General features: G+C 43.3%; 1 protein-coding gene across 1 annotated transcript in view; it reads left to right on the top strand.

Moving 5' to 3' along the window:
• Nucleotides 1–24474, top strand: part of rsrc1 (arginine/serine-rich coiled-coil 1) — a 106694-nt gene that overhangs the window by 37629 nt on the left and 44591 nt on the right. The window contains exons 5-6 of the mRNA XM_076100200.1: nucleotides 2973–3009; nucleotides 14109–14160. Of these exons, the coding sequence (XP_075956315.1) occupies nucleotides 2973–3009; nucleotides 14109–14160 (89 nt within the window). The remainder of the gene's footprint in view (nucleotides 1–2972; nucleotides 3010–14108; nucleotides 14161–24474) is intronic.

Raw genomic sequence — 24474 nt, 5'->3', positions numbered from 1 at the left:
GCAAAAAGTGAAAATATTTTAACTGCTTTCGTCCACTAATCTTCATAATCCGACTCTGCATTCATATGCAGAATCTGTAGGCAGCGTGGCCAGATTTTGGCATCGGAAGCGTTCTGGTTTCCGTCTGTATTGCCGGTAGTATTGACCAATCACGCTCGAGCATTCTTTATTTGAATGCAGGTAAACAGTCCATGTGTGCAAACGCATCGGCTGAAATGCAATCTCTGAACCCATTGGCTATCGTCTCGTGATAAATTAGATTTTTAATGGTTAAAAATCAGCTTGTAAACTGGCTACTTGTCCAGACTGTGAGCAATGAGCAGTGCACAGAGAAGAAGTCGTGGCTACACCAGAAATATAGTTCTTTGCCCCCAAAGGCTGATCCGTTGTGAGACCGATAGCCGGCGGGTTTCGAGATTGCTCGTCCACTAATTCGATATCCGGTTCCCCGCGTACCGCCGCCTGATGTGAATGCAGCGCAAGTAAAATTTTGAATGTGCCACAAGTTCAGTTTCTTGATTGAGGGCAAATAAACGACGTGACTGTCGCAGTGTATCACGGATCACTGTCTGTCTATCTGCTTCATCCCCGTCTGTCTTCACTTCTTCGTCTCCCCCTCCATCACTCCCTTCCCTCCCTCCCCCGCGGTGTGCCAGCGCTATAATGTGCTCCTATGGTTGTAGTAAGCCAGCCACAGTGTCTCTGAGGCCTTGTGCTACACCACCATTACTATCTGGCTTGCCTCCACTACAAATTGGATGAACAGGCACTGACACATTTTCAATATTATTACATTAAACCAAGTGGATTTTGATTGATAACCTAATATTGGCCTAATGCAAAACATCAATCATGGCAAGTATATTAATTATTTAATATTGTGGTGTAATTCAGAAATCGATGCTGCCTCTGCGTTGAAGGCACAGAGAGCGGAGGGAGGGAGGGAGATAAGGAGAAGAGGAAAGCTCTGTCCCTGAAGACCTCAGCAGATTATATGATGTTTTGAAAAGAGAGATGAGGATGTAAAATGGAGTGTGTGTGTGTGTGTGTGTGTGTGTGTGTGTGTGTGTGTGTGTGTGTGTGTGTGTGTGTGTGTGTGTGTGTGTGTGTGTGTGTGTGTGTGTGTGTGTGTGTGTGTGTGTGTGTGTGTGTGTGTGTGTGTGTGTGCGCCAGCTGTGTGCATCTAATGGATAGAGTGATCCCTTCGGCCCTGGTGCGGACAGTGCTGGACAGCTTGCCCTTGATAAAGTCAAGACTACAGATGACAGAGTGGCAGATTAAATGCAAGTGAAGAGCTTAATAAAGGTTGGATCACAAAAATAAAAGACAAGGGGGGAAGAAAAAAAAAGACGTGGTTATAAAAAAGGAGTGCGAGGGGAGGGGGGGGGGGGGAGAAAAAAGCAACGGGAAAAGAGAGGAGGAGGAGGAGGAGGAGGAGGAGGGATCGAGCGCGTCTCCCCTGTGTTGGATTGTTTCTCGCTAATTGCGCTTCATTAGCGGATTACACACACTGTCACCACGGTAACAAATGTCTTGCTGTCTGGTTGCCGGGCGCCCGTCATGTATAATGAATGTGGCGGGATGTTTGTCACAATGTAATGTAATTACAGCGAGATGAAGTTTGCCTTAAGTGGTTGACTTGTCTGCATGTGGCTCGGCAAACATCCTTTCTTCACCACTTCTTTTCTTGTTGTTTCTTACTTTTGTTTACATTTCAGTCATTCCTTCATACCGCTGTTCAGAAATGAATGGCGTATAGGTTTGTGGTCACACTGGGTACTTGGCCTGATGGAGGGAGGGATGGAAGGATGGAAGGAGGGTGGGATGGATTACACAGTATGTCATTTTAGAGATGGTGTAGATTTACACTATGATGCTGCTGGCTGCATTAGCAACTGAAGCCTGTCGATAAGCCTTCCTCTCTCTCTCTCAGCACACACACATGCACACTGTGAACCCCCACGGCCGGGGTGGAGTTGTCAGTAATGGGGGGCCAGAGTTGGGGGGGGGGCTGTTTGTGTTCTCTTGATCTGTTGATTTCCACTGCTGCAAATTTGAAATGTGCCAAAATAGCATCTATTATTTACTGCCAATTTGCTCTTTTTAAAACCGACTGCCCCCCCTCCCCCCCCTCCCTCCTCTTCTTCTTCCACTTCAATGGCTCGCCATTCTGCCGTTGCTACCCTGATAATCATACACAGACACTTTTTTTTTTTTTTTTTTATAATTCACAGATAATAAACTGAGTTCTTTCCCTGTACTGGGATATTATTATTATGACTGCCAACAATATTAGCTGACCTCTGTCTGGTGTGTATGCAAACGCACACTAACGCACACAGCACTTCAGTCTGAAAGGAAACAATTAGGATAATTCTTCCTCATCTGTTTTCTTTTCCTTTTGCTTTACAAAAAAACCTTTTTGATGTCATAAAGATCAATTTCTTGCACAACCATTTCCATCCAGCTCATAACTGAAAAGAAAATCAATAAGATGGTTATGACCACTGCTGACTGCATTTGAACTGAAACAATTCTGAACTAAATAGGACTCACATGACAATCGATTAATTGTTTAGTCATTTGTTAAGCAAAAATGTATTTTAAAAAATCTCTGGTTTCAGCTTCTCAAATAATGAAACAACCTGTTTTTCTTGATCTTCTATGAAAATAAACTCAAAACCTTTTGACTGATGGTCTGATGGACTGATTTAGACCAAACGACGACTCTTTTGATTGAGAAAATAATGGGTTGATTAATTAATAATGAAAATATATATTCCAGCTAATCAGAATTAGCTAAAGGTATTGTTTCACAAAATGGTTCAAATGTTCATTGGTTCCGAAATGTTCATTCAAACACACTTGAACACAGTTTGTTCTTCTCCCTTCTGTGTGTTTTAAATTTTTTTAAATGACGTTTTGTGTCTGCGCTTTATTTACAGTAGTGGAAATGTGTTGTTGTGTTGCAGGGACCCCGCGAACATCAAAGGCAGATTAGAACATCTGGTAAGTTCTATTTGACACCCCCCTTCTATCCCCTACAGTACACACACACACACACAAACACAAACACAAACACAAACACACACTTTGATATCTGCATTCCTAATGAAACCTCTGGCATTGGAGCTGAATACCTGCAGTTACAGGCAGGGAGAGAGACACAGAGAAAGTGTAGTAAACAGGGACAGAGGGAGGGGAGTGTGCCCCCTAGGGCCTGGTCCACCTTTTATATTAGCGTTTCATTTATCCCAAATTCTGCCCACACACACACACACACACACACACACACACACACACACACACACAGACAGGTTATCCACCTTCATTTTTGCATTTTGTTGTGGATATTTGCAGGGTTTCTGCATGTGTGCATACCTGTTTGCTCATGGATGAATGAAAGGAGAATCTTTCAGACACACACCCTCCCTCTCTCCTTCTCTCCTTCTCCCTCTCCCTCGTCCTGTCAGCATGGGGGCCTTTCCTCAGTCTTCTCCCAATCCGTGAATCGGGAGCCCGCTGGAAACGCTCTCCCGGGACAGCCCTGAAAATTTAATAGCCGACGTTTTCCAGCGTTTCTCTCGCTCCTCGCTTTAATACGGGGTCAGAGAGCCGTGCAACAAAGTGAAAAGGTTCTCTCTCCTCTTTTTGGGTGGGAAGGAACCGAGGTTTGATGTGCCCCTTATTCCTGGGGATGAATTATAGACAGGGGTCAGCGAGGGTCCTGGCTCTCTGTGGATGTCACATGCCCTCCCTCCCTCGCCTCCCTGCATACTAAACCTGCAGCTCCCAGCACCTTTACGCAAATGACCCCCCCCGCCCCACCACGCACTACGCAAATGACCCTGAATATGCCACACAAATGACCGACCCCGAACATTCAAACAGTTCGCAGTAACTCTCCACTTGAGCGAGCGGCAGACCAGATCAAGTTGACGTCAGATTTCAACGTCGTCAAGCTCAGTCGCAGAATTGTTCCATATTATTGACTCTGATTGAAGTGGGAAAAGAGACTGGAGTGATTTTCGCAGATTTTTCTCACAGTTTACCTCAAAACTGCTAATGCTATTAAAGCTATTATTACATGTACGGCTATAATACAGTTACTAAGCACTGTTTGGCTACAGCGGTCTCTAATTCACCGCTCCCTACTTCTTGTTCCACTGTGGTAATTTTTTGAGGGCACTGTACAGTGCATGGATTTCTCACTGAGTTCAGACACTTAAATAAAATGACGGACATTAAATATAGTGCACGATATCGTAATGGTCTAGTTTGGCTTCGGAGACGGTTCAGGTCTGGAGGTGTGATTGATGTGGTACTCCATAAAGGGGGGGGGGGTCTGAATTATTCAAGAGAGGATTACTTGCATAAACAGTATTAATCAATATGTGTATTGGCAGTTACATCTTGGCGAACATTAGGTAATGTGTGTCTCGTGTTGAGATGAGTCTTCCTCTTAAAGGCAAGCGGAGGAATGTGAACTCATTTCCATAAGACATAAGTGATCCCGGGTCAGTTTATATTGCAGACAAATATAATGTACAGAATATGTACGGGCAGATTGTTCACGTTTTCACACTTGCATCAGGCCAAAGTTACCCTGAATTGTAAATCATATTATAATTTTATTCAAATTTGTTTAACTTATACAGAACAGTGCTAATGCTAAGGAATGTAGACGAGAATGTCTTTTACACAGTTGGGATTGCACACGCGAGTGTGTTTGTGTTAATGTTTCTTGGCAAGTTTTAGAGGAGAGTAACAGATTATTACATCGCATTTGATTCGTAGTCTTTACCAGGATCAGCTCAGAGTTTACCGTTACACATTTACACACAAACACACATTGGTTTGTTTACCAGTGTATTTTTTATTTTTTTTGAATATATATATCTCTGGGAATTTGAATACGTGAATACTGAGTGTTTGAATTTATGGTTGTGTTTATGCTCATGGGGAGATTGCACCCCAGTCGTCTGCTGCCTGGGGAGCGCAAGACTCTGATTACGATTCGGGACAGAGAACTGTAAATAATGGAGCTCGTCTCCCTCTGAGGTAGAGTTGCAGGGCGGTTTAAAAAAAAAAAAAACGCCGTTTTCCCGGCGCTGTGCCTGGCAACATATATCCCTGTAGATTTCTAAACAGGCATTTATGACTCTCTGTTGATGTACTGCTCTTAAGATTAGTGCATCAACCATATTGACACTTATCGTGGTGTCACCGAGCTCAAGTCATATGATTGGACCGGGTCTCTATCGAGGAATTGCTTTTAATTGATTTAGATCATTTGCAATAGCAGTCGTACGCTGTTCTGTTGTTCACTAACAACAACAACAACAAAAGGAAACTTTCAGACTGATTCGACAATCAAGCCTCTGTTCAAATGGTTATTGCGCTTGATTCTTCATGATGAATACTAACGTTGCCTCCTCCTGTTAAGTTAACTGTGTGAGCGAACGACTGGTGCAGTAATTAGGTGTGCAATTAAGATTTATGTGGTCTGAGGTTTGTTGTATTGTTCCTGTTTGTTTTGTTTTCGTATTTTCAGCAGATCGACTGAAGGTAGCGAGGATGCATAGGTAGCGATGCAGAGAAAAAGACTGAAGTTAATTGCTCCCAGTGCTCTGCGTTAGTTTCTGCTTTTGAACACTCGCGCACACACACACACACACACACACACACACACACACACACACACACACACACGTTTGAGTTGGGCTATGCCTTGCTGTGGGGAGAAATGGAGCCATAGTGAAAGAGGTGGCCTACAGCAGCTAATCAGTCCAGATGCACAGCTTCTAAGAGCGAAGTGGTGGAAAGCCAGCAGCTCAATCAATACACGAGGAATCAGCCTCATCAGGATTACTGGCTCAATCAGCAGCTGTACTCATCGTTCTACCACACACACACACACACACACACACTGCCCGGGGAAGGGTAGAAGAAGAGAGGGGTAGAGGAAGAACAAGGGAGAGAGAGAGGGAGAGCAGAGAGCAGAGGAGGCGGATCAGTCTGGGGTTTCAGGTTGAGGTCACAAGTCACAGAAAACTGAAATGACACATCTGTGTTGTCATTGGAGCCTTTGTGTTGATGTCTTGATGGGACACAGTAGACATTTTGTGAAAGCTTTGAGATGGTCCTTTTAAAGTTTGTGATTTTAATCGTATTAACAACAGACACATTGTTTAAATGGAATTGTTTGCATATGAACGGTACTTACACCAAATTGTAGTAAGTAAAAAGTAATTCATCAAACCCTTCGTGATCTCATTTTTTTGTGGAAAAATAGGTCTCAGTATTAAATGATGAATTCAAATGTTTCTGCACCATTCAGAAGCTTAAATTGATCCCTTAAGTCTCAAAGGTTGTGCAGTAAATCTACTTTTTCCTGCAGAATTTCTTAGCTATAGTTCACACAATCAGTGATCACTACAATCATTACCATATCTAACTCTTATTCAACCTGCTGTCAGAGAAATTTAATTTCTGTGTTGTGTAGTTGTCCCTCTAATAATGATTTACGGTAATTTTGTCACTAAGTTCGACAATTCTTCAAACCATTGTTGCCTAAATGGCCTTTACACCTTTCCTCAGACAGTATCAGTATTACTAGATGAGGTCAGCTGTTTAACTTGTCATTGTCAGCCGGATGGTAAAATTGTACTTGTTGAGTAAAGTAATCCAGGGATACAATACATGGGTTCACCATCAGTGGAGCAAAGTATTAAAAACTCTCTTCAAGTAGCTCCATATGGTTGTTAACGTCATGATGACACAGGAATATGCTCGGATACCAAAATGGAAAAAATGGAAACTTCTTTTAATCCCAGCGTTTCCCCAAACTAAAAGTAAAAAGTTTTGGGGGCATTGTGTCTTCTAAAGACCTTCTGATTCTCTTCGTGTGAAAGTGTTGTACTGCATCGACGCTGTATTCATGCAAAGGTGCTCCGCATCACTTTGTATTCTTTTGTCATCTGAAAAGGCAGCGTCACCAGGCTTGCATTGCACATGGCTTTCTTCAGGGATGGCTGATGGCGTCCCTTGGCGAGTTGAAGAGTTTACTCCGGCAAATAGCCGTGTTGGGCTACTGACAGATAGGCAACAGCAGCTGTAGTTGGGAAGGACGACACACTCGCACACCAAGCATGTGACAAACCCTCCTCAATAGGACTCAATATGGCAGTGAGCTGACTTTGAGCTGTCTTGGTGTAAAATACAAGAAGTTGAGGGGAGTTCGGAGGTCAGACGTTTTAAAATGATCATTTCTTTTCTTTGTTCTGTTTCCGTCCTTAATTGTCTCATTAAACACCAGCTCTTTATCTCTCACTGTATCTCCTTCTCTTTCTTTCTTTGTCTCTGTCTGTCTTTCTTCCTCTCTAATATGATCGTATAGGATAAAGAGGTGAAAACGGCTCAGAGAGAGACATATATATATTCTGGGCAGATAAAGGAGGGCAAGGGGAGGTGGTGGTGGTGGGGGGGGGGGTGTTGATAATCTGCAAACAGATTTCCATGCTTATTACACTAATGATTTCATGATATTTGATGTGGCGGCGGGGGTGGGGAGGATGTGAGTGGGGTGGGGTGGTCTCTTTCTCTCTCTCATCTCGGCGGCGCGGCTAAATGATGGAGTAATTTGAGTGACCTCTGACTCGGGGCAGGCCCAGACGTAATTGCATGTCATTCTGGCAGGGAAGGGGGGGGTCCACAAAGTATTCCCCGGTCTTTCCCTCCTCTCTCGCATATCACTTATTTTTCTGTCTCCTTTTCATGTGTCCTCATCACTGTCTCGCGCTCCGTCGTGTTGCCTGTCTCACGTCGGCTCGCTCCTCGAGTGTCTCCAAAAAAAAACACCCTCCCCCCCCCCCCCCCCTCCCCCAAACAAAAGAAAGATTGCATTAATTTTCAAATGATGATATTACATTAAGCGTCGAGATCTCATATATCAAAACGTGAGAACTACTCCCTTACTGTATGTGCTTCATCTTAATGGTATCGCTGGATGTCAAGGGCATGGAGGAAATTAAATCGGAAAGTGCAGATAGACCAAAGAAGATATTATCTCTGGATGATTGCAGTTTTGATAGGTATTCCAGTGAATTTCATTTTCTCCGGATGGGGAGAAGATGAGTTAGCCTGCACATTTGCTCATTTTTCTTCTACATGATTTATGTGAGTTGAGTATAAAACTCTCTCCGTCTTACACCCCCCCCCTTCACCCCCACCGCCTCCCCCTTTTATCAGGAACACATACATGCATGCGCTTCCACGCGCACACACACACACACACACACACACACACACACACGCGCGTGCACACGGGGCAGTAAATTACTGCCTTTGAGTTGTATCTTGTCTGGGGCAGTTTATATTTGTATGTGTACTTCTTGTATGGTTGTATGTGGGAAAACTGCAGTGCATGGGGCTTTGTGTGTTTGTTTGCACGTGCATGTTTTAGTGTGTGTGTGTGTGTGCGCGTGTGTGTGTGTGTGTGTGTGTGTGTGTGTTCGTATGAATACATGCGCGTGAGATAGCAGCAGAGCCATCAGCGGGAATGATTCCAGGGAGACGGGGGAGTGTCATTACTCAGACTTGTTTACATTCTAAATACGTAATGAAATCTTGTTGGTAATAATGACGGGAATAAAAGTTTGGGAAATTGTAAAAGTGGTGAAGTTTGAGAAATGAGCCCCGGCCTGTGAAATAGCATTTGGGGGCAGGAAACGACATTATTATGCAGTGCTCCTGCCTGCCTGAGACATGAAGATGAACTGCTGGCGGGCCATAAAATGCTGTTAGCCCTAGCCTGAAGTATGGCACATTGTAAAAGAGCCCTGATCCCATATTGCCATTATATATAAAAGTATAGCCATACACAACATTATTTTTCATATAAGATGAGCTCCGATACAGTGGCCCAGGCCCCCCAAATACATACACTGATAGGCAGATTTTTTTTTTTTCCCCTCCTTATAAAATATATAAATAAACATATTGCCATGGAACCCATCTCTGCCCTGATCTTATAGACCTCGATATTAAAAACAGAAGTATTGCATTTTCTAGGGGCTCTGTTTTCCCCTGTCCTCTTTGGGGTTTGGGATATATCAGTGTGTGTGTTTAGGGGGAGCGGGAGGGAGGCGCAGAGGAAGAGGAGTCGATGAGGAGAATGCAACAAATGAAAGAAAATGGAAACAGATGAAGACTTTAAAAATATAATGAGATGAATATTGAGCATATCAACTCCAGCATAAAGAGAGTGTATATTGAAACTGTTTATTGACAGATAATAATGCTCACAGTGGTGCAATTAAGGTTAATGTTACCGCAGATGGGCTCAAGATAGTGTTTTGAAACTGTCAGGTGAGTTTACTCAAACCCACATTGAATCGTATTCATTCATTTATTCAGTCAGATTCTTTACTTTTGGGTGGAGTATAGGGAGCAGGGAAGAGCAAATGCTAATATTGTTTATAAGAATGTATTCACACATTTTTACAGCAGCGGTGATTTTATGTCCCTACAAATTGTTAAAGAAAAAAAGAAGTTTCTTTGGCAAACTTACTTCACCGAGAGGACATAGAGACAAAGTCACCGATCTGTCCTTCTGGATGTCTCTGTGCTTCGTGAGCATACACCATTTACATAACTATATTTAATTTGGTTTATGTCAGCACTAAGAAAATTGATTATTTGCATTATCTCTAAAACTAATACTCAAGTATGTCAAAATGAATGTTTATAATCACCAAACAAACATTTACTTAAAGGGTTATAAAGGACTGTGAACAATTAAGTCTCCGATGAATGGATGAATATGTGGTTGCTCACCTAATGTATCTTTAAAAAGCTACACCTGCTATATCTATGACATCACATTTCTATTTTTATCATATTTAAATGCAGGTTTACAATTAGATAACAGCTAGCTGATCTGTTATGTTGTCATTTTCAACAGTAATCCTGAAACTTTGATGCTCTTAAAGGTGCCAGATTTCGATTGCCTCTCGACATGTCGACAGCGAGCCGCCGGCTCGTAGCTAACGGTGTTAACGGTGCAAGCAATGGCGGAAGTGCTGACTCAGCTAACAGTGTTTACCTGGGGATGGGGGGGTACAGGAGGGTGGGTGCTACGCTTCTGTGACAGCACTGGCAGTCGGGACAGAGTAACCATCATATGAGAGCAGAGCAGAGCTGAGCCTGAGCCTGGAACTGAACATGGTGGTCGTTGCTTGAGTGACGGATAACGTCAGCAGGCGATGACTGAAAGTAACCAAAAGTGTTGCTCGTCTGCTTGCATGAGTCTTGATGTATGCTGCTGTTAAACCGTACTTTTTTAAGTCTTTCTCTTTTTCCTGTGTCTCTTCCTGCTCCGTCGTAAATATATTCTTGTTTTGGTAGGATAGAGCGAGTTAAAGCGGTCTAACAATCTGACCACAGTCTGGCCATTTACGGCCTATCTGACCGTTGTTTGGCCTCCCTAACAGGCATTTATTAATTTGCTGACCCACCATACTTTGCTTTGTCTGGTCCGCCTCGGGCCCAATAATGATAATAGTCCCTTTGGCCAGACCATGACTACAAATAGATGACGTTTCCTGCATGCAGTGCCTCATTATACACTGTGCCGCATTGTTTTTAACCAAGCCGAGTGCGTGTTATTTATTTTTCTAATGGGACGTGTTTATTTTTGACTAATGGGACAGACGCTGTGCACTTAGGCTCAGCTAAGCGTGTCTCGGTGTGTCTGTCGTCGCTGTGGTGAGGTAAGGGAACAAGCTGGAGGCCTACCGCAGGCACACAGGACTTCCTGCCACATTTAGGGCAGGAGTTAGCCCGAGTCGAGCGGGTGTGGGTGTCAGTGCTGGCAATAATAATCCCAAAATAGAAGGTTCATTTATGACAGCTACTTGAAAAGGAGGATGTTTATAAAAAAGAAAAAGCCCTTCCTTTACACCTCGAGGGAGAGAAAAATACATTTCCTACTGTATGTTGTTGGTCACACGTATGTGTGGCAGGGATTGTCTCTGTGTGTGGAGGAAAGGAAAGAAGGCAGGATTTTAACTTCTCTATGTTGGCCGGCTTGTCACCCCGCCTTTGAATGTGTCCGTTCGGAACGACTGTGAAACGTGGTTTGATGACATGTTGTTTGATGTTCAAGCGTACTCCCGCCTTTAAGACGGCTGTGGCTCGGTTAGTAAAACAGATGATCCATTACTCGTAGGTTTAGTGGTGCGGTTCTCCTTGTCCTGAATGTCAAAGTGACCACGAGCAAGACACTGAATTGAGAGTGCTTGTAAAGTCCTTGGTACTAACCATTAGTCTCTACATTTGTACTTTCTAAAACTCCTCTCTGATGGCTATGTCTGAGCCATTCTTCCTGACCTTTCCTCTTCGTCGCACTCTCCCTCTGTTTGTCTCTGAAGAAAACAAAAACAAAAACACTAAATCTATCTGTCTGTCTTGTTTTTTTGCCCCCCTCTGCCTGTTTCCCCTCTCCTCACAGTGTGATAATCTAAAGCCCCTGTGCTGCTCATTTCCAAAACACACTCCCAACTTCCTCCCTCTAAATGCACACACACACACACACACACACACACACACACAGAGAGTCCTTCCCTCCGAGTCTCATGTTTGTTTGTGTGAGTCGGAAAAGGCGCAGTTCTAATTGAGGGGCGAAGCCTCTTCAGATGCAGCGGGTGCCTCTTTCCCAGTGGGGGGGAACACAGTTCTGCCTCTGGGGAGCACAATTAACGCTTTTTTATTGTTTACTAATGAATTACACACAGAGGAAGTGGGCATGCGTGTGTGAATTAGAGAGAAAAATAGAGAGTTTGTCGGGAAGCGAAAACATGCGATGTCGTGCGCGTGTGCTTGTGTGTGGGTTCTGTATCATTATGTTTGCTTAGTTGTGAGTTGACTTCTAAGTATCTTTTACATCCCTTGATAATTTGATATTAATTGGCCTGTTTTCGCCTTCATTTGGTTTCTTTAGGCAGGAAAGCACACGCTTTGTCCTGATTCTTCCTTTTTTTATTTTTCTCTTTTCTGCTTTTATTTAAAAATAATAATTCAATACAGAATCACACATGGAAGAACACTGCTGCGATGCGCAATACTAAAACTTTTAAGAATGTTACACACCGCTGGCCGCACGCCAATCATTGATGTTAGAGCAGGTGTTTTTCCATGAGCGCTTTGACATCACCGACTTGTGTCGGCAGGACAAGAAGTTGCTTGAAAAGTTTTAACGGCGGCAGACAACGCAGCGGTAGTTTTCTATTCTGTGTGATTCAGTGTTGTATTACCCGCAGCTGGCAGGACTGTGTGTGTGTGTGTGTGTGTGTGTGTGTGTGTGTGTTTGTGCATTGAGGATGCATGGACTAACACATGCCTTAAGGCCTATGTAAACAAATGCTAATGTAATTACTGACGGGGGCGTTTTGAAAGTCTGTAACTAAGATGATTGCACAGCACACACTGATCAGGTTAGTTACGACGTGATGTGCTGTTGCTTTAAAAGACCGGTTGCACCAAGACTGATTCCTGTGTCATTCTCAGTGTTTAGCAGGCTAAGCCCTGTACCATTTAATTGGGTTATTTTATAGCTTGTAAAACTCGCTTTTGCTGTAAAGAAGATGCTTGAAAGCAACAAAAAAAAAGACAGATTTTAGCCCATATCACTTTTTCACGAGGGGTAATAGAAAGTGTGTGTGTGTGTGTGTGTGTGTGTGTGTGTGTATACGTCTGTGTGTGGGTGAAGGCCTCAAGTGTTCCTCCTCTTCTCAGCATAATAGTGATTAGTAATTTCAGCTGTCGAGCAGTGCCAGTCAGCGTGAGCGTGATCCACTATGTCACCTGCTACAGGGGATACACACACGCACACACTCACACACACATCGATGTTGCATTAAGTGTGCGTCAGTCTGTCTGCAGTGCCTTGATGTGCGTTCTCCGTCTAGAATACAGCACCCTGACATCGCTACATTAAAGGGGGTCATTATATTTCCCTGGCTGCCACCGAAAGGTGACGTTTTTACAAAGTGACAAGTTTACAGTTTGATAAATCAGATTTTTTTTTTGCTGTGGGTGGGGTGGGTACCCGGGAGAAGGAATGGTGGGAGGAAGAGGCAAGTTGTCTGTGGAGGAGGAGGAGGAGGGAGGGAGGGAGGGAGCGCTGCCTGTCAGCGACGCCCCGGCCCTGTCGTCTAAATGATGCTCCCAGGCAGCAGATTCAGATCCCATCCCCATTAGCATTTAATTTCTCTCTAATCCTACACACCGTCTCCACCGCTGCATGGTAACGAGGGCCGCTGGTGCCACGGCAGCGCCAGAGAAAAGAAAAAAAAAAACCCTCCGAGAGCAATCTGCAGCCTGCTCGCCTTTTACAGCCCTGTCGTAGCCATCATTCTTCCTTGACAATTAAGACCCTCAAATCTAATAGCAGTGATATTGGAATTACAGCAAGACCCTTTTGAGGGCATGTCAGGAAAATGGGCTGCGCCTCCCAATACAGCTGTCAAAGCACAAGGCCCTCCCCCCATTCATGCCCGCTAAGCGTTTCAGATACACACACACACACACATGGGATGGGGAATATGTTGAGTCTTTGGCTGTGATCTTTGTAAAATGTGCTCTCTGTGCCCTCTTATCCAACTCTCCAAAGACTTGTTACAGCAGCTTTTGTTTTCTCCCTTCTCCTCTCACTCTCTCTCTTTGTCTCTAAATTTCTCTTCATCTCTTCCTCATTGATTCTCCCTGGTGTGTCAGAGATGTTGTTGCTTTCTGTTTTTCCACCAGCAGGTTTTTTTTATTATATACAGATGATTAGGCTCGTAGATTGGTGAAGTTGTCCCTTGGTGCTCTGTGAGGACAGTTTAAGGGGGGAACATTCACTCTAATGGTTGCAGTTAAGGATTATCATGGGTAAAATATATCGATGCCTAAGGGACACAACAGTTTTGCAGATTACATAGATAACGTTGTGTCAGTGGGGGGGCTGTCGGTCCTGTTATGAACTGCGCTTTGTGATAACTCAGGCAGCAGGATGGGATACTAACCTAACTTTCTCTTCTTGTTGTCTGTCCGTCACTCTCCTGCAGACTCCAGCAGAGCAGGCGAAAGTCCGAATGCACATGGTCCTGGAGGCCGCAGGTAAGATGGGATGATTGCTCTGTTTCTCTTCCCATTTAAAAAAAAAAATAAATAAATAAAAATGTTCTGTTCCAATGTGGTTCAGAGCTGTTGCTGTGACACTTGTCAGTTATGGTCACTCACTCATTCGGGGATGCTAGCTTGAAGGCAGAAAGTGAGAATACTGTGTAGAGCAGCCTCAGTCTGTAATCTGCCAATTTGTTCGACTACATCTGCACAACACCCCCCCCTGTGACATCACCTAAGGGTTGTGCGGTCACAAGTATTTACGACGTGTTTATGGTGATATATTTGGAGATATTGTGAGTATTCACTCTGATTCTTTCTTTACTTTTATGCATATAGATGACGGGAAACCTGTCGAGCCGTGTACTGTTTAGACATTTGGTGAAAGGGGCAGAGTGTATTGATCCATTGATCTATCGATCTTATGATCAACGATCAAATATAATGGATGCAAAGAAAACATCCATTTGTATCATCATCTTCGCGATATCTCTATTTTTAAATTCCCATGGCACGTCTGTGTCACCATGTCCATCCAAAGGCACCTTCCTGCAGAGACCAGAGAGTTGATATAAGTCTAACTGACTGTTAAATGGGCATCTGATATTGTCTCATAATAAATGCTGGCCCCTGAGTCGAATCAAATTAAAATAGTATTGTGGGAGACTTTGTGATGTCAGCTCATATTGTATCGTCTTAAGAAATTGATAAAATATCTAATCATCACCCAACTCCTTTATGCTGCACAATGTGCCCAATGTAAAGCCACTTTGTATATATAAAGATATATTGATATTGTATACCCGGGAATAATATGGAGACTTTATTTTTTTAGCCGTATTTTGCAACTATCCGAGCTTGAAATGAGCCGCAGCCTCATGTATGCACACTTCACTGTGGACCTGGACAGGTTTCCTACTTGTTTTCCCACACACAGAATCACAGCACCCCTCCCAACACACACACACACGCACACACACGACCACAATCTCTCACACACAGACAGACAAATGCATACACACACTCTCCTGCTCTCCGCTCTGAGTGCTTCTGGGCCCATATTCACTGCAGCTTAATTTCAAACACTCCTCCCAGTACATAAGTCATAGTTGTCACCATGCACGCGGTGTATATATTCCAGTGTGTATTCGAGGGGTAGAGTTGCGAGCCAGATGTGACAGGCAGAGATTGACTGTGGAGAAAGATGTCTTCATGTTTACAGTAATGCGCGCACACACACACGGTCCCAGCACTTCAGAACAGAGCTCTAATTTCACCACAGGAAATATATGAAAGAAGCCGGCATCTATACATCATCTATAAAGCACCCAGCAGCCACACACTAACTTCACTTAAGACCTGCCTTATTGTACGCCACAGATCAACGCCGCAATTCCTTTTCTGTGATTTCCCTGATTTTGAACTTTCTGAAGCATACTTTACATACTTCATCATACTTTGAAACATAGTTTACACGTGGGGAATTTGGGATATTTGGAGGACAATTGGACTTCTGTGTTCGGTTGCTTAAATGTTTTCTCAGTTGTACATCGGACACAGCCCCGCACTCCCTGCCACCTCGAGGCTAATGTTGCGCTAATGGTGGGGAAGCATCATAAAATTGAGCATGTGGCTTTGAGTGCAGTGGGCCAGACTGGTGCAGACACAGGCCCAGGGCCAAACGTGGGACTAGTGGAGAGGCTTTAATGCACTGGACATGTCTCTGGTTTAGAACAGGTTAAACCAGTAGAACAGGTTTATGGCTCAGTCAAAGATGGTCTGAACCAGAGAGCCCATTCTGGCCTGTATCAGGCCTTCAGGTGCCTGTGATAATATCGCTCATAACGATCTACAGTAATATACAATTGGACTACAGAGTTTTACTTGATAAAGCAATTTATTTGTGGCACTAGGACTGATTCATGATTTTATTTCTGCTGCCTTTCCTCTGTCTTGTGGTGGACCATTGAGTGCCCTCGCTAATTGAAATCATGTTTTTGTAATTTGATATATTTAATGATATATTTTTCTTCTGAAGTCCTCTGACCCTGCGGCTGCTAAGTCCTCAATTCATCCCTGTCGCATCTCTTCTTCTTCTCTCCATTTGCTTTTCTCTCGTCCCTCTCCGTCTATCTTTTCCTCTTACTCTCCGTCCCACTGTCTTTGTTCCAGCGTTTCTAGCGGACAGAGTGAGATAGGGATAGAAAGAGGGAGGGACGGAGGGCGAGAAGGAAGCAGCAGATGTTGGGAGGTTGTGTGAATGTTAATGTCCTGACGTAGCTGTGGAGCTTAAGCCTCCTCCTCCTCCTCCTCCTCCTCCTCCTCCTCCTCCTCCTCCTTCTTCCCTCCGTTCCTCTCTGAGCGCCCGCCAGGCTTTCTCTCTCGGGGTCTCCTGACATCCTTAAAGCCCGTGGCTCTCCTCTCCTCTTCTCTCCTCCACCTCTTTCTCTCCCATCCCCTCCCTCCCTCCCTCCCACCTTTTGTCCGTCTATGGACTCTCTCTAGTCAGTAGAGAGCAGATCATCCCATGGCTAAAGCGGCTCAGGCCTTTGTGTTGGGGGGCTCTGTGGACCTGTAATGAGCCCCGTCGGCTGGCCCGCTGGCCTGCTTAGCGCTCACTGGGGGCTTTGAGAGCGCGTGTGTGCGTGTGTGTGTGTGTGTGTGTGCGTGTGTGTGTGTGTGTGTGTGTGTGTGTGTGTGTGTGTGTGTGTGTGTGTGTGTGTGTCGAGTGGGATGAGGAGGTGAGAGGAGGAGGGCAACACTGGCCCCCAATGAAAGAGCTGGATGGATATGTTTATGGGTCACTTCCTGCTTGGCCTACATATCAAACACACACACACACACACATCACATTACACCCCATATTTTCAAGACAAATTCACATGCTAATTTCATCAATAATATCATTTTCACAAAACCATTATTTGTAACTTTACGCTTCTTATCACTTTTAGGTTAATAACACAGAGCCTATTATTGTCATCATGTGCATTAACTTCATACATAAGACTTTTAAATAAAAAATATTATTCACGATCACTCATTCTGAAATATTTATCTTTCAAAGATGTCCATTAGAAAATGTCAGTTAACAGAGATTATTTCATGACTTATCACAGCCTGCATGGACCCCTCATGCACAGTGTGGTGTAGTTGGACTGTATATGAAGTATAGAGGTTATGTCACAGCAAGAAGCAGCGATCTACTATGTGGCATTCTCTGTGTCTGCTCTCTACATGCATCATAAATGTGAAGTAGTCTTCCTACATTCCAAACCAAAGCACTCTCAAATTAAAGTATTTTCATTCATATACACTTCCACACACACACACACACACACACACACACGCAACCACCCACCACACCCTTACATATGTATTATACTCTTTTCTTTTCAGCCACTTGCAGGGTTCTGGGCTCTTTTCAGAGCGGTGTCCATTTCCACTCAAATGAGCACTGTTGGCGGCAGCGGGCCTCTCCTCATCCACACGTCAATAGGGAGTGTTTGCAGAACACCCACTAAGGACCCGAGGGTCAGGGGTCATCAAAACCTCCGTCTTCTCCCTATTTGAACCTTTGACAGCAGCAAAACAAACAATCCTTAAGATCTCATCAGAGGCTTGAACTTGGCAGGGTCTCACTGGTTTGAATTAACTTCCTCTATTGGTTTGTCTGAGTTTGACACCTGGCTGGAGTTGGTAGGGAGATGTTTTCTCTTCTCAACTGAGATTTCTTCGTCGATTTGTCATTTTTTTATGCTTTTTCACACTAATCGATGAATAAATAAAATCGTATGGGTGTTAGTCGAGGACAGCCCGACTCTTTCCTGATTTTAATAACGTAGACCAAACCAGTATTTGGTTTATAACTGAAGCTACACAATTAAAGTTTAAAACAGTCACTACTGCAGTTCCCTCGGTATCAATGAGTGCTGCAATTAACCACTAATATTTAGCGAAATCAGTTTTCAGAGTGTAAAATGTCACTTAAATGTGTGATTGATTACATTTTTTAATGAAACCATGATTAAAAAAACACTTTGAATCTCTTACTTTTAGCAATACTTGAGTTGTACAATTGTAAAAATATACGGATAAATAAGCAAATCAAATAAAAATTCATTATTATGGTGTAAAAATGATACGTTATTTTGCTGGCAGTGGTGACTCACATTGAACTGTGTGAAATTCAACATCTTTTTTTACATTTTTTTAAGAAAGTTAAGAGGAGAGAATGACAGCGAAATGTCAAATGGTGCCCCAGTCAGAAATGAACAGCGGTGTTGTTACTATACCTACATCATGTATATCATCAGCACCCAATGTTATGGCGCATGCTAGTTTCTCATCATGTCTGTAGGAGTACGTCTCTCTTGTTTGTATCTGTTTATGTCTTCTCTCTGATGACTGGCATAAAGAGGCAAGGGGGGGGGGGGGGGCAGCCAAGCTCAGCAGCATCATGCGATGGGACTAATTCTTCCGCAGTAAATACAGGGTATTAGGCTTCTCTGTCGCAGCAGGGGTCCTCAAGAAACACATATACACACACAGCCTTTCTCTCGAGCTCTTCCTTGTGCTTCCAGTGCCCGCTGTCCCTCCCACCGCTCCGGCCCACCCCCTTAGGCCCTGACAGATGTGTGCTGAACAGACCACATACATGGAGGGTGTCACCTTACCCCCTCTGGAACTAAAGGGCTAATGCGCCACATTTAGGAGGCTGCCGCCCTTTGTTCTGCCAGGAAAAGAGGTGACGGGGATGGGGAGACTGAGACAAGACCCAGTGCTTTAAATGGCCTAAATCTCCTTCTTTATTTCCCATGGCCTTTTTTTCCCCTTTCCTCTATAAACTTTTCCTCCTTTCTCATTCTTTCAATTTTCTCTCTGCCACCTCTGTACTTTTATCGCCATCTCCCTAAGCGTCAGCAGTCATCTCTGGTATGCGGGACAGGATTTGTTAGGCAGTGAATAACAGTTACCACACATTATCCATCTTCATCACATCAACGTCACTCCGGTCGTAGCACCACTTTTTGTATGACATGACTAAGGTGATTGTCACGAACGCTTTAAGCTGTGACCTTCATCTTAAAGGGGATTTTCTGTAAAAACGGGAATTACCGAGGGAATTACCCGGTAATAACTCCTAACCACATGTTCTCTCTGCTAAAGGTGTTATTGTAACAACAACAACAGCAGCAGCAGCACATCACAAACCGACTTTGAGCAGTTTGAACTGAAAAGAAGGCTTTTGCTGTCGAGGTGTATCTTTGAGCCAAAAGATGGTAAACAACTTGATAACAGCTTTTTTTCTTTTAAAGAATACGGTTATTTTGTTGTTCAGGGGTTGTTGTTAGTGTTCTGCTATGTCTTACAATATCACTGCTGCTGAATTTGGATTTCTTAATGTAACCGTAAAGGTTCAGTCAAAGATCAGAAAGAAGGTGGGGGGGGCTTAGAATAAAACGGCTAATCATGACTCAAGGAGTTGAATGATTAAAACATCTTGGTCCATAGAGAAAACTGGCTAATGTTTACCCCGCAGCACGTTTTAAAAGGCCAGTTATAACAGCCTCAACGTAACAATTTAGCAGAAAAGCTTCCAGGTTAGCTGCATTAGAGGGATTTAGTTTCATACATTCATTTTTGTTTCCTTTTTTGTTGGTTTAACTTTTTTTGTATTCGAGCATAACGCTTTAATTGTAACAACATAGCTTCCACCGTATTCGAACAAACAAAACAATTACACAACAGAAATCCCCCTTTGCATCTGTGCAGAAATGTGTCTCCTGACGTCCTTTGGAAGGATAATGGCGCAGGGATGTCCTGTAATTTAGTCTCTGTAGCCATTGATCAGCTGGATTTATGTGCCATTACCTCACTGTTCCAGTCAACAGTCGTAATTATGTCTCAGAGAGAGAGAGAGAGACAGGGAGAGAGAGAGAAAGAGAGAGAGAGAGAGCTCCAGTTACACAGGACCCAAATACCTGAATAAGCTTTTATCAAACAGCCCCTGCCGCTCACTTAAGAGCAGATTGACACTGGTGGCGGACCGACTGACCTCCCGATGAGAGGGGTGGATGGGTGGGTGGATGGATGGGTTTGTCGGGCTCCGTTAGAGAGCCATACCTCACAGTAAGAGCGCTGTGCCTCAAGCTGTTGTTCTGACCCCCTCAAAACAAGTCTGTTTACGCTCTAAAATGTGCACGTGAGTTTAAAGAATGATTGTGTTCGAGATGGATCTCTGTGGTCCTCCATACCTACAACTGGATTTTATTTATTTCGGGAAGAAATAAGCCTTCCAAGTCAAAGGTGTCTGTCAACGGCGGGGCGGATGGAGTGACCTAAGGACTGTATGGATCAGAGTTTTATGTACAATTGATTTTTGGCTTGTTTTATGGGTATAATAAACACAGGTCGTGCTGTGCCCTGTTGTTGTTGCTGTAAGCCAGGCCTCCTATCCTCCACTGTATACTGCTGTTTTGCAAATTTCACACTAAAATAGAAGCTGAAACAATTAATGATAATAGTTCATCAACAGAAGATTAATCTGCAACTATTTTGATAAGTGATTAATGTTGAAATTAGTGTTCACATAATTAAAAAAAAAGAAAAAATACCAAACTTAAACAGGTTCCAGCTTCTCAAACAGGAACATTGGCTGGTTTCCACAGTCTTTGGGTATTTTACACTGTTGTTCCAACAAAATTAAACATTTTAATATGTCAACATCGGCCTTTTTGATTAATTGCTAAAAAGTGTGAGTTGCGGCCCTAATTAAGATATGGGAATCAATAGGAGCTGAAATGATTTGTTGATTCATAAACAGAAAATCAGTGGACGGCTATTTTGATAACTGACTGGTGATCTTTTAGGTCATACGGCAAACACTCTCTGGTTCCAGCGTCTCACATTTGGAAATACATTTTTCTGCATTTATATCATTGTAGATTGAATCTATTTGGGTTCAGACTGTTTGTTGGGCAAAATAAGACATTTGAAGACATCTACTTGGGAAATTCTCATATTTTCTGACATGTCATAGAGCAATGAACAATGAATCGAGTAGTGGTCGAGAAAATAAGTTAGTTGCAGAACCTGAAATCAAATAATATATTCGATGCATGAGTAGGTGTTGCTGGATTCCATGTTTATATATTTAGTTGTTGTCAGTTATACTTATCTGTCTCTGAAATTGAAGGCCAATGATGTAAAAAATACTTGTCAAATTAGAAAACAACTTGCCTTGCTTCTTCTTAACAAGTTTACGCCGCACGATTTTACCTCCGATTTGGAGATTGCCGACAGTTTTTTGGAGATTGCCGACAAAAGCCCCAGAGCAAATCGACGCCCGTTCCGGTGAGCGTTGAGTGCTATCGGATTGAATATCTGGACCCGTCTATATGTGCAAAATGCTCCCCAATGTGCTTGGACCCAAGAAATGTAGGGAAGTTATATTGAAACAAAAGCAAAGCACAGAATTGTCCTCCTCAAGCCACAACATGAGCAGGCTGCTACCGGCGTTCATTGCAAAATTACTTATTTAACTCCAACTCTCTCTGCAGAACAGACAATTCTTGCCGCTCGCGTCCCCCCCAGTCATTCTCTCCTCCATATTCTTTTTCTTCCTTCGTTTTTTTTCTGCAAATCACCGCAGACACCACTACGATCGCTAACCTCTTAAGGCCATCAGTGTTTGGAGGAAAGAACTCTCGTCTCGAGCATGGTTTGCATCTCTTCCCGCATCACTTGTCTCGTGTGTTTTATTGACTAAACGTAGTTTGGAGACCAGACAGAGTGAATTATCTAATTCTAATGTGGGACCCCCTGTTGCCCAATGTGCAAACCCCAACAACTTCAAGATACCCCATTGTTAGACTGAGAGTCGTGTAATGTGATCATCTGAGAACTTTAAAAGTGTTATAGAGTGTAGGTGCCATTAGTGAACAACAGCGATTCACCAATCGATCGGCTACCAATCGGAAAGCGGTTGGTTCTCAGGTCAGCCATGGCCGGTGACTGGACATGAAGACATAAAGCTCATATAGCTCATATAGCTCATAAAGCAAGTTGTCATTCAAATGCAGCTAAACTTAACGGAGGTTACGCTGACTTGAATATGATGCGTTCAAGCTCGAGTTTTTGGTGAAAATTTCACCGCAATCTAAAACAGATATTACAGAATAAATTATGACCTGTGTTATGGATTTCCTCAAACTATCTCTAAGTAGCTAATAATACAATTTAACAAATTAAAACTACTAATGCCAAGATTATTTTTTTTTTTTTACCAAAGCAAGTATTTAAATTCAAATACAATCGCTGTTTCCTTTTGAATTTGAATTGAAGTTGCCACTAGAGATAGCAAAGTAAAAGGGTGACATTTAGAATTGCTGCAGTAATTTAGGGGCCGTTGAAAACTATTTGTCGTGACTGTGATGAAAAAGCTTAGTAAGCAGCCTTGCTGTCGGTTATAGTTCTATCAAAGGAAATCAGAATCGGAAGGTCAAACAATCTGGAAACTGGAATTGGAGAATGTTTAAGAAAATTGCGATGTGTGAATCTCTCCAGTGAGCAATATATACGGTACTAGAGAGAGCCACTTAGAGGAGATTCTCTGATTCTGTTTATGTGTATGTGTGCGAGAGTCAGAGATTGAGAAGGCTTTGTTTTTCTTCTGTGGGCAGATTTCAAACAGCATCTGGTGAGCGCTTGAAAAAGACCGTCATGAGTATGTTCAAATACAAACTGAATCATTTTTCCTTCCTCCTCCCTCTTTTTTCCTCTCCTCCTTGTTGTCGGCGTTTGGAGACACATGGTGAAATCTTTCCCTCCCTCTCTCTCTCTCTCTCTCCCTCTCTCTGCTCTCAACATGTAGACATTTCCATAACAGAAAAAGAATATTTTTAATTTGCTGCTTTCCATAATTTTGCAACATATGGTATAAACGATTTTGATGCAAATGTATGTGCTAATTATTTGCAGACGAGCCTTAAATAGGCCAGCCATTGAAGTGGAATGAAAGCAAATTTGCAATCACCTTAAATTTTGCTAACCATTTACTGTTAAGTAAACTTTGCTAAGTAATTTAATTACCTTGGACCGCTAGCAGGCGCTCGGGGCTTTTTCAAGAAGGGGGTGGAGAGGGAGGCTGAATGCAAAGAATGCAGACGGAGCGAGATGAGAAGCAGAGAGTAAAGACGGTGTGTAGTGCTAACAACAGTGTTATTCAACCCTCACCATGTGGAAGGTATGACGATGTTATTGCTTGGGCACCTTTGCAAGGAAAAGGCGGGGAAGGGATCGGACCATCTTCCTAAGTTTGTGTGTTTGCAAATGTTTGTAATGGACGTAGCCGTCTCATTGGCCCCCGGAGTCGACATGAAGGGATGGGGTGAACCTGTGCATTCCTCACACAGTATTCTTCATGTTAGGCCAGGGCGGCACGATAATGCCAAAAAATGTAATTGCATTTAGCCTAATACTGTGGTCATGGTTTGTTAGTCGTGATTCAAATCAGTAACTTTATGTCAAAATTGACAGTGCCTCTGTGGCAACATATTTGACGTGTCATTATTGATTTACAACATTCAATCAAAGTAGATTTGATGTGGCTTTTTCATGTCAAATGAACACATCTTTGCGTGTGTCTCCATGTGCAGTAATAGACCGGTTGCCTGTTTTCCCACCTTTCACCCAGTGCAACACTGGGACAAGCCCCGGCTTCCCCCTGCGACCCTGAATAACAATCAGCCGGCGTAGAAAACGGACGTTCCTGTTATAGATGGATGAGGATGGGCTGCGGCTGCGGCTGCAACCTTGGCCTTCGTGCACTCATCACACTAGATTCTTCTAATGGCTCTTTAGGTTATTCGATTGATCGGTTGTATTACTTTAAATGGCAACAACAGCTCCGAGGCTTGTTTGGTGTCACTTAGTCTACAATTGAAACATCTTCTGGTTTAAGACACTTGAACACATTTTGGCTTTTTATAGCTAGTAGTTTTGTTTTTATTTATATCCCAACATTTTGTCTGATAATATCCTAGTGTCCTAAACAGTATAAGACTGTTGTTTAATGAAGCTCAGGTCCATAGTTGCACATATTTTGCGACATGGTACCTTAATGTGCCACGTCGCTTGTTGTGCTACATCCATGCGTGATTGAGTCACAGGGAATGGCAGATGTAAATGCAGACGAATGGGATGAATGAGGCGGCCAAGGCACAAGACAAGGGATTGCTTGCAGTGCGTCATGTGAAAAATGGAGGAGTGCTTGATTTGATAGTAGTGTCTGGAGGGGGGACAGTC

This window comes from Anarhichas minor, unplaced genomic scaffold (assembly GCF_050575085.1).
Source record: "Anarhichas minor isolate MPS153535 unplaced genomic scaffold, ASM5057508v1 ptg000026l, whole genome shotgun sequence".
Taxonomy (NCBI): Eukaryota; Metazoa; Chordata; class Actinopteri; order Perciformes; family Anarhichadidae; genus Anarhichas; species Anarhichas minor.
The sequence above is the reverse complement of the archived record's forward strand: the minus strand, read 5'-3'. Positions and strand labels throughout refer to the sequence as shown.